At 33.7% G+C, this 16,673-nt stretch overlaps 2 protein-coding genes across 3 annotated transcripts in view; both read right to left on the bottom strand.

Annotated features, from left to right (window-relative positions):
• Positions 1–3,508, bottom strand: part of LOC108905421 (protein goliath-like) — a 59,970-nt gene extending 56,462 nt beyond the window's left edge. The window contains exon 1 of one of the 2 annotated variants that reach the window (XM_018708257.2): positions 3,414–3,508. The gene's annotated coding sequence lies outside the window, so the exon portion shown is untranslated. Of the gene's footprint in view, positions 1–2,578; positions 2,730–3,413 lie in introns of those variants that run through there. The other variant, XM_018708256.2, reaches the window with a different exon arrangement.
• Positions 3,509–4,732: 1,224 nt separating this feature from the next.
• Positions 4,733–16,229, bottom strand: LOC108905419 (calpain-D). The gene is made up of 13 exons (XM_018708255.1): positions 14,877–16,229; positions 14,168–14,795; positions 13,029–13,435; positions 11,735–11,944; positions 10,787–10,875; positions 10,019–10,417; positions 7,988–8,374; positions 7,256–7,458; positions 6,996–7,198; positions 6,644–6,819; positions 6,307–6,587; positions 6,025–6,254; positions 4,733–5,911 (listed from the first exon to the last, which is right to left on the bottom strand). Exons 1-13 carry the CDS (start codon positions 15,092–15,094, stop codon positions 5,437–5,439), a joined length of 3,906 nt encoding a protein of 1,301 aa, XP_018563771.1. The 5' UTR covers positions 15,095–16,229; the 3' UTR covers positions 4,733–5,436.
• Positions 16,230–16,673: the final 444 nt, after the last annotated feature.

Raw genomic sequence — 16,673 nt, 5'->3', positions numbered from 1 at the left:
TACCTGAGAATCATCTCTGCATTGTTACTTTAAAAAAATTAAAAAGTAGCGTTTCTTTGGTGGGAAATTAAAACAAATTAATAATGATGTTCGAAAAATCAATCTCGTGATTTTAAGAGCTGTTCCAGTATTTTTTTTGCTAGGCAGAAAATATTACAAACGATTTAAAGTGCCTAGTATCAAATTTATAAAAAAACAACAATATTTTCAATAATTTTATCTCTCGAATTGAATCAACTGATAGCAGCTATACCACTTTTGACGTCACATTTTTTTCAATTAAAGTAAGTACTGCAGACTATCAATTTCCTCAATTATCGCGTACATGCGTCGATTTTTATTGTACCTATAAGTCAATTCCATAAGGACATCCTACCATTCAGGCAAGGTAAAACGAATTAATTCAAAACTTAATGAATATTGAACAGTTGTAAACAGCTATTAGTGTTTTTTAAAGACACACCCCAAAACCAGAAACTGAAACGACATTCCTGTACCGAGTTGACAAAACGATCGCGAAATCGGTAAAAACATTTTCATTTCGTGTTTATGTCGTTTGCAAAATTTTTGTTTTTGTTCTGTTTTCAATTTCTTTTTGTTCTCTCGTTTTGCCCATAAGTAAATTGACCTATGACTGAGGTCCAATTTTTAAAGATAAAAAATCATAAAGATAAAGCCACAGTTAAAAGAACAACCGATACAAATAAGTTTTAAGTTTACGTTTCTGACCCAGGCGCGAGATTTGGGACAGCGGCTAGAAATACACTTCTGAAGCGTTCACATTTGTGGGCGGTGCCATATCAGACGTAAACTTATTTGTATTTTTAGTTGGATAAACGTTGCAATTATTAAAAAGTAGTAAAAATGTTTACAATGTTTGATATTCTGATGTTACTTGCATTTTATTTTATACTCGACATTATATTGTTGATAATGAATTGAAAGGCAAATAAAATCGGTAAAATATATCGGAAATATTTCTGAGAATATTGTCTGACAAGACGAAGAAAAGACCTACTATTTATATCATTTGATAGTCGATAGATACCTACAGGTTTTTATTTCTCTGGGAATGCCGTCGTAATAATTATAAAAAAACAATGCATTCAATAAGACTACAAAAGTAATTTTTCTACATTCCAAGAAAACGGGTTAATTTGACTAAATTAAAAGGAATAAAGATCATTTCGTTATTACGTCTAATATCTAGTTAGTTACCCATCTATACATCATACAGGGTGACCCAACAAAGCGTTTGTTATTCCATAGCTGCATTGCAAAAAATGCCAAACAAAAATTACTTCAATGTTAATAGGGTATCTGCCAAAGTTTGATTTTTAAATGGAACATCCTGTATATTAATATGTTTTCGAAGACACGAGTACAGTAAAATGATGGTAAATTTGCAGAGACATCCGAAAAGTCAATCATATACTTACCTACAGTGTATTCCATTTAAAAAATCAAACTGGAAATATTTTTAAAAATGTAGATCAAAACTTGGCTATTCTCTAAAACATTTTTAATACTACACTATGGAAAAGGGACGTAGTTATGACACCCTGTAGCAATTAACTATAGCAATAACTATTATTGCTATACTTAAAAATTTTGTATTTCAAAATTTCCCTATTGTATTCAAACCTTAACAGTCAAGTTAAGTAATTAAAAAATTGCTTTATTATTTTGAAACAATCTCTTTTGTTTGAAAAATTCTTAGTATACAGGATGTGACTAAAATGTTTGACCAAATTTTAGATTAACAAATAAATGTGTTTTAGGTGTATAAACTTTCTTCGTAATTTTATGACGTAGACTCATTAGAATTCAGTCATGCATTTTTTTACATCCTATATTTGTTGGTTATCTTGACTGGTGTTGGTCTATGTTGAAAATGTTAAAAAATAAAGAAACATCCATCCTCATGATGTCTTATAGTTGCAGTTTCATTGTTTTATGTAAAATTTATCTACCTACAACAGAAACAACTAAAAAAGTTGTTTTAATTACGGCAAAAACCCGCGGGTATCGTGACGATAACGAAATATTTATAACTACCTATTAGAATTTAATATTAGGCTCATTAACGTTATCACGTAGGTAGGTACGTAATGATAGCCAATTATTTAAAAAAAGAGTTACATTTTTGTTACATTTCTTTCAAATTGTTTGTGTAGGATACCTAATAGGTACATAGTGAAATACATCAAGATAAACATAACCTCTCAATTATTATAAAAAGATTTCTTTAATAACAATCCTTTCTTCTACTTTAAATGCATAAAATAGTATCAGTCGAGTTAAATCGAATGTGTAGATACTTAGATACCCAATTAGGTAGATGCCAAGCGGTCGGATTTCTAATATTAAAAATTGTAATTTTTTGCTAAGTGGGTCGTCTAAATCAGAGAAACTCGAAGCCTGGCTAACTGGCTAGGTGGCTACTAAAGTAGGTAATATTCTTTACTTAGTCTAACGCAATCTTACAACTATGCAAATTAGAAGACTTCCCACTTTTTACGAAATATAAACAAATACCTAGTCAAAGTGATAAGTTAAGTTAATATTAAAGACATACATTTACATAAAGCTGTTATATCTCCGTAACATAATTGCACCATAAACGAACAATCTTTTTCACACTGAAAAGTGATTTAAAAAAAAAAACTCAACACTTTTCCTATGAAGAACGTGCAGAAGATCTACGCGCACGGTGTTTGCGAATCACCGTCTCGCTCGCGACTGAACGGATTGGAAATTGGAACTAATTCATCAAGCCAACGGCTCGCGACAAGAGTCCCCTGGTTCGAAAGAGCGTTGGTGGTCCGCTTCTCGAGGCGCAAGTGGACCTTTGTTGATTTAGTGTTTTCGGTTTCCTGTTTCGTTAAAAATTAGTATTTTTTTTATGCGCGCGGATTTGTCAATACAAGAAAGATTTGTTTACTTTTAGAAGGTAAATCTGTAATTTACTTGGCTTGGGATGCGTACTTACATGGTAACTGTTTCCACTTGTTAGTAACAGTAACGTTAATTCAGAATATTTTACCATTTTTTATAGTTTATATTTACCTGCGCCACCCTGAAATATTGTGAATGCCCATGTGAATAGGTAGGTACCATCATTATTTTAAAAGTACCTACGTAAATAATAAATGTATTTCATGAAATGCATGGTATACACAGGGACGGGATTACAATAAACTAAAAACATCATCATTCAAAAGAAACAAAAATTAGGTATTGACAGTGAAATTATACTGGTTGTTGGGTACGAATTTTCAGACTGGTTCCAATAAATTCTGCACGTGTGTTTATGCAGAAAAGTACCGATAAATATGTAAATCAACAGTCACACTTCACAATCCGGCATCCAAAAAACATATCGACTAATTCCAGAGTATCCTACAACATACCTGAATCCAGGATCCCTGAATCCCCTGCTTTTCTGTAGGTAATTCATTTTCTTATTATATTTCGAATTTCGTATTGCCCTCGCCTTATTTATCTACGCACATCACCACTTTATGACACTTTCTATCTTTCTCGGATGCATTACCTTCGCTACATCTTCTTCTTCTTCTTTTTTCTTGGGCTTCACCCGGGGGGTATTTATTATATGTTTTGTATCATCATGTGGTATTTAGTATTTAGCCAGCTTACATTTGCTACTTGCTATAAATTACGAATTACAAATAATAGTGATTCTAGCATGGTATGGAACTACTAGCATGTTTTTTAACGAAACTATGATGATATAATAAGTTTTAATAAAAAATTGTATTTAAGTTCTATTTCAAAAACGGTAGCGTCGATCCTCCAATAGAGATCAAAGATGCCGATATTGTTAATATTGCGACTTTTAGGTATTTTGATTTTTGACTATTCTGTGACAGATATCCATGGCGTAGTGCTAGTAGTTTACAGTGTTTACACATATTTAAATATAAATATGTGTATGGGTTTACTTACATTACAGATTAGATAAAAGGAATCTATGGATTTACCTGACTTCTATTTTGTAGATACATAAATACATTTTGGTATAAAAATGAATGAATAAATAATTCTCTGTAAGGTATTTTCCCTATTTTTACGTTTTTCTTTTAAAGAAATTAATGATTAGATATTCATCTAAATATTTGTATATTATTTTCTTGTGGTATTTGAGCTTATAATTTAATCTATTGATCTAATGAAAAATAGTTAGTGGCTTGGTATTACAATAAAAAAAAAATAGATAAGATAAATCGTAAAAATAATACAACACGGTATTTTAAGCTTACTTTATTTATTAACAACAGTATGATTTCACACGAAACTGTATGCAGTACAATCTAAAAAAGCATTTTGTAATAAAACTGTCTATAAAAACATCAAATTGCTAGGAAAAACAGAACTTATTTATTAACAATTAAGTAACGGGAATAAAAAATTCAATCGCACAAAAATCACAGTTTACCTCAAAATTCAAAATTGAAAGTTAAAATCGAGTACGGAGAAATAAACGTTAGCTAATTTTTTAATAACATCTCCCACAATTAACTAAAATAAAAAATTATAAATGCTATATACAAAGTATGAAAAGGAAAAATTATTTTCCAGGATGTTAGTAAACGTGACATTACGTTCATAAATTCTAAAATAAAATTAAAAACTTACCTCTTATAAAACCAAATAAAAACAAATAATAGGAGTATTTTATTATTGCAAAAAAAAATATATTTTTTAAATTTCATAAATGAAAATTTCAATATTTGTATAATATAAAATATCACCGATTTAAAAATTTTTAGACCAGTTAGTGCGACACCTTGGAAGTATTTGATAGAAAATATTGGCAGTTCAATCACAACTTTGATTTATCGAGTACACAAGACTGGGAGATGCTAAAAAATACGAAGAAAAAAAATTCCGAATGTGATTTTTGTGTCTAACCGGTTTATACTAAAAACAATATGAACACATCAAATATCAGTGATTAACAACTTTATATAGTGATAATATTACGAGTTTCTTATGGTTAAATAAAAATTTTTCCAAACGAAAACGAGAAACAAGAACAGATATTCGCTGATATATTAAATTAACGACAACACGGAACATGAAACTCAGACTTTGTTTGGTTTACGAACAACAAACTGATTTTTCAAAAATTTAAATATCAAATCTAGCGAAATGCTGACACACCGTAATAGTTAATACCGGAAATTCAAAGATAGAAAGTTATCGATTCACACAAATTGAATTGAGTCAAGAACTTCTAAAACGTACATAAATCGTGAACAATCACTCAAAACGTGTCGAAGGAGAATAATTTTCAGCCGTTAAAACCGTTTGAACCGCACTCAAGCCAATCGGAAATCAATAATCACATTCTCGGTTTGTTGTACGTAAATAGAGAGCAAAAACAATATCTACAATAAAAGGAATATCCAATTAAAACAAACGCGGTGAATGCAACCCGAGCGTTTCAGAATCCAGCTCCGGATCGTGGCAAGCGCCCGGCTCGCCCCAGTCGTGCAAACCCTGTGAATTAGCAAGTCGATGCGTCAAACGGTGCGCGATAGAGAACCCCCCGCTGCCCTCCAGCTGGGTCAAAACTATTATGACCTGACGGGTCAGCGGCGGAACGGAATCCACCGTTTTTAAAGTGCCCCTGGTGGACACGACGTTGTAACTTTCCTGACAGTCGCATTTTACGTGGATCCACTTATTTTCGTGGCGGTTTTCCACCATCACTACCAGACCCGCCCAGCCTTTGGTGAGATAGTAGGCTGTCATCCCTTCCCGACCTTCATGACGCTGGCCGCGGGCCAAGGTGAGGGATATTATAGCGTCGGCCAGGATGTGATTTGGAGGTTGGATGTTCTCCGCTAGGAGTTTTTTCGAACTGTGAATCGCTAGGACATACCTGGAATAGGCGAGTAATAAAAACTATTGCATCGTCGTTTTAAATAGAATAATTTTCTATTTCACTCTGTATATTATATTTTATCAACGATAATAAAGAAATGAATAATTTACCTTGGATATGCCGTAACATCGTCGAGACCCGTATGCCAGTGGTTAAACGCCAGAGGAACCACCACGTATTCGCCCGCTTCCAGCATCTTATTGCACCCGACGAAGCCCCTTACTTGCCTCTTGCTATGTTCGACTAAACTACCTATCGTCGATCCTACTCTAGCCTTAAAAAGCACCACGCACAAGTCTAGCTGAGACCGCTGGGATTTTTCAGACTTTCGTTGACCCTCCTAGAAAAAAAAACATCAAAATGCCAAACTAAAGTTTAAACTGTTGTTTTACCTGAAAGAGCGTAAAATCAACCTCGGTTGGTTCTAGAATAGTGAGCAAAATGCAAGACAAATGTTCCTGACTAGCAAGTGGCGGCAGCGTGCCCGTTAACCTGACTTCGTTCCAACCACTCCTCGCTTTACAGATATCTATGCAATCGAAATATTTCAATACGTCCGCGAAAGATATCCAAAAAGTACCGTCCTGGGGTCCGTCCGGCAGCAGTTCCTGCCTAAGGTGTCTCTTCCACAGAGTAGACTCGTCCGACCAATCCCCTTTCCACACGAAATGTCCTTAAAATGGCAAAGGATGTAGAAAAAAATAAACTTATCGGTTTCTACAGAATTACCCCAAGGATTTCGGAGTTTCAATAATCTGTAACCCTCGATGTCTCTTACGTCCAAAAGGGAGTAGGCATGCCGGGGTCTTAGGCCTTTGTTTTGGTATTCTACTTCGTCTACTTTCATGTTTCCCCCGCCGCATGACGCTCCCATTAAAAACAGAGCTTGTCGAGATGACAATAACCTTCAAGTCACGTAGAAGTTAATAAGACACCACTTTAAAAGACATTTGTTAGCAAAAATTGTGTTAAGTAAAATTTTGAAAAATAAACTAACGTTTCTTTTTGATAAATTAAACAATTAGGCAAAGCTCTCCGGGCCGTAGATTACCTAAAACTGTCAGAAGTTAAATTTACTCACTGAGCCCAGATGAGGTCAATGTCCAGTTCCTCTTCTGCCGGGGCCGGCATAGATGAGGCCTGTAACGGTATACTCTCGCAGGGCGCCCCGGTTAACGTAGCCAAGCCTTCTATCGCTCGGCCCGACACTAGAGCCTCGTAACATCCATGGATCTTGGCCACTGCCTTTTCAATCAGGGGGACCCAGAGCTGTCTGCGTTTCGCCTACAAAAAGGAAAAAGAGATGGCAATATTCCTTTAAGCAAATAAACAACATCTTACTTGTGAGTAGAACAGGTGGCCTCTTTTATCACATGGAAAGTAATCGTCGACCAGGACTGTGGTCCAGTGGCCGTCCTTGCACAACCTTACTTGATATACGCCTTGGTGGCAGAAGTCTCTCGTTATGAGAACGGCTCTAACTAGATCTTCTCTCTCGGCTAGCACGGCTAAGGCACTCAGAAGCCAGCAATTTCCCAGAACTCCTAAATTTTATATATTTCACAGTGAAACGATACGATACCCTAATAACTTTTTTTATCTTTAAAAGGCCTATTAAATTATTAATTTACATTTAAATTTATATAAAAAATGTGAGACCAGTGATAATAACAAAATAATTTCAGTGGGCTGTTAAAAATCCGATCTGAGTAGTTCAAACGTCTTTTAGTTGCAGATTTTTAGATATCGAGCCTTCTCTTTAAATGCTGCTCCATTTATTTGAAAGTCATGTTCATAAAGAAGGTCCAATATTTTTTAAACTTATGGTAATTTTATAACAATTTAGTAGTCTCGATTCTGTCGTGAATTAATGTTGGTTGTCAGTTTTTTGCACGCCTATCATCCTTTTCATATAAAATTAGTATAAAATTGGGATAAAAAACAGAATAAATATATTATCAAACTTTTGAGAATTCCCACCTATCTATATCTGGAAAAATCAAACAATGCATTTCCAGAAAGTGAGTTATCAGTTAAATTACACAGAAAATCAATGCCATCGTTTTCACTGACCTTGGGATATATCGGAAGGTTGCGGCCTCCTAAAGACTGCCCACGCTAACTCCTTGTCCTCTTCCACGACTATGTCCCTCAGCCTCTTCCACTTGATCGTGTGAGCGTCCTTCACTTCCGAGGGGTTGTAGTACAAACTAGTTGGCATCGGGGGGAAATCGTCGTCTACGTAACTCTGCTTCTTCAGCTTGCAGTACCTGACGATGTAATTCCAGTGTTTGTTGCTTAGTTCTTCCTGAGTTAGTCTGGGCGGGTCTTTGGGGAATCTAGAATTGACGTCGTCTCGCATTCTTTGACACATATCACAGAACACGTGCGATTTTGTGTTGACGAACGTGCATATCATGCACTGCCAGGGCTGGTAGGGCCCCGGGGCGACAGGGGTGGCTGGAATTTGGACAAATTCTTATATAAACAAAATTATATCGATATATGCAGAACGTTCGACTTCCAAAGTTAAATATGCATTTATCTTGTTCATTATTTACAAAGTAGAACAAAATACATGCTTTTATGAAGTGAAAACACTAAAAAAGTATTTTTCAAATATATGTGCAACTCTTTTCGAGATCCCGGGGTTGGCAACCCCAATTTCATTTTTAATTTTGCAAATTTTGTATGAAATTTCCTGTGATGAATTTGTGGAACTAGAAATCATCCCATAAAAATGGTGTGAGTCCTATGCTTTATTATCAAAATATGACCAATTTAATTTTCACCAACTGCCACTGGTTAAAATTCCTGGGAGAGGGTTGGTAAAGAGGCTTATAACAGAATCGAAGAAAAATTTCCGAAATTCTTTCAAGAACTTAAGGAAGTTTATCGGGTACGGGGGTACGTCTAAAGTGTAATGAGAGTTTCTGTAGATTCGCTCGCGTTCGATATGTTACACCTGTGAGTTTCAAATAATACGCTACGTTGAGACCGCAGCGTTGCCGCTATCACACATTTGGAGGTTAAGTCAGTCAACAACAGCAGTTTGAGGGAGAATTATTATAAATTATGTATCTTACGAGTACCTAATCGATTTCTATAACTTGTCGTATGGTTCCTTAGGTTTTCTATTTATATAAGTTGATGTAGAAACTGTTCGTCAATTGTTGCGCATTCTAAGTGGAAACACCAAAAAAACCTGCAATCTCATAAGAGTTCGTACTAAATCGTGAAAAATTATTTAACTAGTCATAATTTTTTTTGAGGATTTTCTTCATATTAATAAGCTTATATTAATTTTTTTATGAATATTTGTTTGACAATTCCAAATCAGATAAACCTAATTAAGGACTGTACAGCTTATACTATCTTTCGCACAATAAAAGGTAAAAATTGGCTTAGGCAATTCCAAACACCCTCTATATCAAGCAATTTTCTTAGCGACTGAATATTTGAGTAACAATTTTGTTATCTCCATTAAGAAAAAATCATTTACTCTCGAGAACACATTTTCCATATTCACTAATTGATTTTAATGAAGATAAATTGAAACAATTTCAAAATTTCTCACATCGTGAAAATTTACATTTTTAACAAAAATGGAAATAAAAAATCCAATAAAAATTTAATCCAAGTGATTATTTCAGAAAGATATTTGTCTCCTCCAATGTCACATCGTTAATATTTACTGTTCCATAATTTGACATAAAGAGATTTATTTAATTTAGATATATCGGATTAGAAGTATTAACTAAATACACTTTAATACGAGATGATTTATTTACAATGTTTGCTCTATAAAAGTGTAATAAAAAGCATTTCGTAAACGACATTTCTCGAGTTACAAACGATAATATGGTTATCAAAATTACTCAGAAATAATTCTAGAGTTCCTAAAAGGAAAAAAATTCAAGGCAACAATAAAAATTTTTCCAAAAAATATCCAGCTGAATCATCAAATTTGTAAAATAGCCAAAAAAAATCATAAAAAGTTCTTCCGTCTAAACTGACCTATCCAAATTTTTGAATGTCCGCTACTGCAGAAGATATTACATATTCTTAATTCGAAATACCAAAATACTACAATTTCGTACTTACATTGATCCATATCCGTCTGCAGATTAACTCTACCCTTACTCATCTTCGTAATCGCCGTTATTCTTTGGTCACTACTAACTTTGGTACTGGCGCAGCTCTTGCTGTGCTTCTTCACCCCGCCGTGTCTTGGCGAAGGGCTCCTAGACGGCATCCCGATTTCCAACCTTACTTTTTCCGTCTTGCACACCTTGCAAGACGTGGCGGTTAACACGTTCTTTAAGGTGCACTTGGAACAAGTCCAAAATTCCCCTTTCTTCAGTGTCATATCGTTGTTGATCGTGACGGAGCGCAGTTTCGAACCGTAACATGCCTCGCAGACCAGAGATCGGCCGCTGTTCACTAAGGTGCATTTCTTGCAGGTCCATTTCTGGTCCTCGGCAGCCGTCGGACTGTCCTGACCTGTAAAGGCATTACTTACCGATATATGAGAAAAAAATACGAATTATAACAGAAAATTAAATGAAAAATAATATCTAGGTCTTCTAAGCCTATGTCACAAATTCAGGAGATTATTTCTCGACGAACAAAGTGCTTAAAGCTACAGGATGTTCGGCTTTTAAAAACTATACAGGGCGTTTAGGAAATGATGGCAATTTCTGCGATTTCAGTAGGTCTTGTAAAAATTGTCACAAACTTTTTGAAAGTACTGTATTTTATTAAAAAAAAGAAACCTTTTTATTTAACCTACATTTGAATGGAAGTAAAGTTAATACTTTTAGAAAGCGTACCAAAAAAAAAATTGGATATTATGAAAACTTCAGCGATTACCTGGTAAAAGTTGGAAATCGTCATCGAGATCCTGATCTAAAGTTGCGATGGGGACTTGTATGTCAACTGTGTTGTTCCAGTTTATCGATCTGAAACATTTTTTACATGAATTTCGTATTCCATTTGAAAGTACAAGTGTAAGCTTACACGTAAAACGTCATTTTACACAAAATAGCTTCTAGGACTGGGAAAGTGATAATACAAAAAAATTACCTTCATTTTATGAAAATAAAATAATGTGACAAGATATGTCTTATCTGATGATAACCTTCGTGTATTTCATGTTTTATTAAACGCTATAAAAACTGTAATGAAGATTCTTTTGAGATAAATGTTTTAAAAAATTAAATTATATAACTGACTAATACAGCGTTCTGTAAAATTTTGTTGAATAAACTATGTTAAAAATTAAATTTTAAGATTTTATAAACCGATATAATTTTTTCGATATTAAACACAACTGTTTTTACCACATTTTTATCATATACTTTTACTGTTTTCGTTTTTTCTTGTTTAAACAGTTTACTTGCAGCATTATATTTAATATTGCAAATCGACTTGCAATAGCTCTACTCACATTAATATTCACCTGCCAAGTCAGATTAATAGTAATCCACTCTGTATTAAATATAAACATCATTTAGAATTATTTGAAACTATTTTATCTTCAAAAAGTATGCATGATAAGCAGGCACAAGAGATAATCACAAAATTAGTTGTTCTAGCTAAATAGAAATTAGAAATAATCAAAATTGATGCACACTTTCTATATAAAAGAAAACCAGTAATAGATAATCACTTCCCCTAATTTGAGTGAAGTGTTTTTCAGAGAACAATTTATAAAAACTTAAATTAAGTAAATAAGTATTAATGAAAGATAAATTTTGACAGGTTTCGTCAGAAATTTTATCATCAAATAACTTTAAAAACAAAAGAAAATGGACTTACGCAGGCGAGGGGCCGCTAATGCTTCTATCTTCCGTCACGGTTACAGTGCACGGTTGATTCAACGACGGTGGGGATCTCCAACTTTTACATATATCACATTTTTCAGCATTAAAGCCATTGTAAGCGAAAGAACACTGGTGACAGGTCCATCGCCTCTCGTTTACCGTCCAGGTGGTTTTTGTCGGGTTGTTTTGTTTCAACACTTGCATTCTGAATAAACATACCTTTACAAAGTGGTGAATGAAGCCAACAAAACAGAAACGAAAAGAAATACGTGGTTATATCCAATGAAAAAATAAAAGATCACTATGGAATTTCCATTGCACATTTGGTCACTTTTTTATGTTACCAACCACATTAGAATCATGGCAATTCCGTGAATTCGTATGTTTCATCAGCACAGGAAGTGGTCACTAAGAGAAATACATTTTACTTCGTGAGAAATGAAATAATGCACTGTATTCTTTAGAAACAGTAGTGAATTTTAGGAATTCATCAGAGATCAGTGTCACAAAAGTAATTAAAGTCGTAGTGAGTATAAAAATATAAATTCCAATGTGACTTTTAATGTTTTGATAAACCCACAAAGCTGTGTTAGACTAACTTCTTATTTTTTTCTTATTAATCATAGATTGAAGCGAAAAGGAAAAACAATAAATATGTTATACAATATTTTTTAAATAATAACATTTTATGCTAATTCCAAAAATTAACTGCAGACGTTTTCATTGATGATATATCGCTAAAATTCTGATAGCAACATTTTATAAAATCACGCATTTTTATAGTTTTGGCAATAATAAATTAGATTTGAGGAATAAAACTAAGTCAAGTGTTATACTCGAGTCTCTAATCTAAAGAACTCTTTTTAAAGTTGTTTTTTCAATTTAGTAAACGAGGTTTTGATAAGGTATTTACATTATTGAAGTCAGACCATAGACTGATGCATTCGTTTAGAGTTGACACCTTTACGTATAATTTTAAATCATCAGAAAATAAGAATTATTAGTGTCGATGACGAAGAACTCAAATAATAAGGGAATTAAATGAGACCCTTGAGGAACACCAGAAGGAAAAGAAATTTTATTTGATAGATAATTGTCCGTTTGAATTATTTAGTTTCCAAATCGCAAAGATCAATTAAAAATAATGAATAGTAGTCTGGTAACACACAATGACGTTTAAATGCAACTTTTTCATTGAAACTGTTCGCTCTGTTCAAAAATTACATACACCCTGTAAGGTAATGCAAGTTCCCAAGAATATCAACTAACAGTAGTGTAAAGCTACTCACATTCGTTCATGCTGCTCGGCGTCAAAAGCCATGGTCCTCTTCTGTGCATCTATCACGGTGTGGTTCTCGTAGAAATGTTTCTCTTTTTCAGGTTCCGAGATTCCTATATAAGTATACAAGGTATTACTGATTCCAGTTTCTTTGGTAATATCACTCGTGCTCCGATTCAGATTCTTCCCTGCCTTAGTGTTAAAATTGTCAAATAACTGGGAATGCTGTGAGGACTGAATATCAGTCATAGAGGTACTCGACTTTGGAATATTCGACTGTAAGCTACTCTCTAGGCTCCTCCGATTGAGGTTAGGGATATGAAGGTTTTGTGATGATGGCAGCTCTGAGAATGATCTCCTGTAGATAGGCTTATGACTAGAATTCCGCAAGGCTTCGTTATCTGCCCAATTGTCCACCTACAATACGATCACCGCTTAGAAAAATGTACCGTACGATAAAAGCTTACTAGAATGATTTAAATACAATGAATATTTAATATCCATTGTGCAAAATGTATGTGTTTACTTTTATAATGTTAAAAAATACTGTTAATGTCAGAGGTGTGAAGGTCAGTACAATTATTCAGTTCAAATAAAATTATATTAATTCTACTAGTCATAGAATATCGGCAAATTCAGTTTGTCACGACTAATTAATTAGCTTTTTTACAAGCACTTAATCATTTTTATCACTCTGCATGGATATAAGTGGGTATGTTAATAATACTAATTCTCGAGGGAAATTTAAAACATAAGTGGATTAAATACAGGCTATTTATGCATACAATTTATGAGGTGTATCTTTTCATTATAAAATAAATGTTTTATAAAGTGGTATGTAATGTGCATCTTGTACTTAATCAAATTACATTAAAACACCACTTGAACGAATCAAATCTATTTAGGTAAACAGTAAACACAAGAAGAAATAAATTATCTTTCTATCTGTAGTTTTTGTCATAAAAATTTATTGAAAAAACGATCCAAAAAAAAGCATTTATTAATTGTCCGATATTTTGTCTTTGCTACAAAATCTTGTTCAATAGATTTTTGTTTTTTTTTCAATATAGGCAAATAAAAGAGGCACACATTAAAGAAAAGCAAATTTTATACATTTTAGTAATTAATCTTGATGAACGGCTATATTACCTTGATGAAGACACTGGGACTTATATTGCTATTTAGATCAGGCGAATATGGTGATTCACATGCTTCACATACGGTAAAACTAGCACTATTTAACAATGTACACCGCTTACAAGTCCAAGTGGCGTTTGGCATTGCACTCTTAACTGTCCACATATAGTTACTGCTAGGATAAGAGTCATTGTTTATACCACTGGCCGTAGTCCTAATGTTGTTAGGTTGCTGGCCGTCTATTGTTGAATCACAGCTGCTTTTTTGGGCCACAGAACAACTTAAACTTTTAATAAGCGATAAAGATTTATTCCTTTGACATTTACATATTGGAGGTCTATCACAATTTAATATATCATAGCTGCGGTAATGCTCTACAGGAGTAAGTGAACAGATCTTACAAGGAGATTCAGCGATGTTCATCATATCTAGTTTAGAGTCGCAGAGTATACATCTGTCTGTTGTTGTTTTAAAAGAGACCTGACAATTGTTGCAGATACTGAGAGGCTCTGTAAGACAAGGCAGACTCGATGATCTTTTTAAATTGGAATGTAGGTCAACTGAATTTTCTTTTAAAAGTAATAAGTTGTTGATGACTAAATTTTTAACCAAAGCAGAACAGTTTCTTTTATCCAAATCACTGAAAATAAAAACTGACCTCACTTATTGATCTTTTTAACAATGAAGTTACAATATAAACAAATTATGTCTCCTAGCTTACCTGGTCAAGTGCAGGCGAGTTTTCGTTTCTGATGACTTAAGTCGGCGTATTACCGTGCAATTTCTGCTGGCTCCGAAATTACAGGTATCAGAAAACGAGGATGTGTCTTTGTTAGAGAGCCTTTTTGTCCCACATCTAATACATTTTAATTGCTCTGTGGGATTGATCAAGCTGCAAAAGGTGCAATGCCATTGCAGCACAGATGCAATTGCTCCCATGGTAAATGGCACATGGCTACGAGTCCCATTAAAATACTAAAGTATGTCAACAATCACAATGAAACAGCTGATATTTCATAGATTATTTTCAAAAACACTGCCATATTGTGATGCCGACACTAACGGGCATGCGTCATGTGAACTTGTCAAATCATTTCGATTTTTTATTCGCTGTATTCCTGGTTGCCGAACTGCGGGTTTTCGACCACGTGGTTGATCAGATGACAGATGGCCTTAAGCTCCGGACACAAGTGCGATATTTAACGCTTAAATTTACAGCAACATTCTGTTTAACTTTCCATAAATCTCAATCAGTTAAATTAAATAAACATTTGTTGCCAATTAAAATAAACTACATCTAGCGAACTACTTAAAATATTATAATTCTTATTTGCCTCAGATGTGTGAGTTTCAACTTATTTTTTTTTAGTGACTTTATACGTGTAACGTTTACGGGAATGACAAACATCCTGCACATAATCGTATATGGCATGAAAAATCATGCAACAGACGACACTATTAAGTTATTCATTGACCTAGTTGTCGTAGATATCAATCTGGTGCATTCTGGTGCCACTTTTTTAACAAGGAACTGTATTATATACTAGTCAAGGACGCCTGTTTGTTTAAATTAAATTATAAATGTAGTAAATAATAATAAACAACACGAACACGCATGAAAATAATTACACAGAAATATCGTGTTAGAATATAGAATATGATTAATGGTAGGATAGTAAATCCTTATTTTTGTAGCTCTTAAATGTTATTGACCCTGTCTATGAGCACCCTTTGGGGGACGGGGGTGGTATTAGGACTTCGATGTATTTTCACAATTTCAAAAAGCAGTTTCTCAGAATTAGAGTGATGTAAATTCTAATACGGAAAAATTTAATATATTTTTGTATATATTTTTTTAATTCTTACTATACAGCCTCTTCTTAAGTCAAAATAAAACTCCTATTACCAAATTTATTCAACAGACAATAAATATTATACTTCCTCATGAGGTCACGAAAATTTTTCTTGCATGATTTCAGTTCCTACAAAATTTCAACAGATTAAAATAGCATGTAGGTGTAAAATTTACGGCCCATATATTTTAGGTGTGCTCTAGCTACTTAAAACTAATGTCATTGCAAGAAATCTTAATATTTAATCATTAACTAGTTTTAGGATTACCATTTTTTTCTATGGGCGCGTTGGTCATCGTATATTAGGTATGGATGCTATAAAAGTTCGATAGACTTATTCAGCTTTATCAGTTGCATCGTCTACAGAACAAACCAAACCAAATCAACATGAACACCATGGTATGTAGTTAATTTCTATGTTACTTACTATCCTGTACACATCCAGTTAAAAATCACTACGAAATAGTAAAAATATTTAATTTTTGTAAGACAGCGTCATTTTTAAAATTTTTCCATAAAATTCATAATAAGGTTTTTGGGGGAGCTAGATGTCGTAAGAATACTGGCATCAGTATTTTGTTTTTCTCCCATATATGTATATTTTTTTGTTGGCGGTGATTTTAAATGTCACTTTATTTACGGGAAGAATGATTGTTGTAGGAATA

Source organism: Anoplophora glabripennis, unplaced genomic scaffold, assembly GCF_000390285.2.
Source record: "Anoplophora glabripennis isolate ALB-LARVAE unplaced genomic scaffold, Agla_2.0 scaffold42, whole genome shotgun sequence".
Classification (NCBI taxonomy): domain Eukaryota; kingdom Metazoa; phylum Arthropoda; class Insecta; order Coleoptera; family Cerambycidae; genus Anoplophora; species Anoplophora glabripennis.
The sequence above is the reverse complement of the archived record's forward strand: the minus strand, read 5'-3'. Positions and strand labels throughout refer to the sequence as shown.

What these genes read in the sequence shown, in the direction of transcription:
- LOC108905419 (XM_018708255.1), bottom strand. Translation starts at nt 15,094, where the DNA reads ATGGGAGCAATTGCATCTGTGCTGCAATGGCATTGCACCTTTTGCAGC. An exon ending in ACCTTCCGATATATCCCAAG is followed by an intron (nt 7,459 to 7,987) that starts GTCAGTGAAAAC and finishes TATAAAATTTAG; the next exon opens with GAGTTCTGGGAAATTGCTGG. An exon ending in GAAACTCCGAAATCCTTGGG is followed by an intron (nt 6,588 to 6,643) that starts GTAATTCTGTAG and finishes TGCCATTTTAAG; the next exon opens with GACATTTCGTGTGGAAAGGG.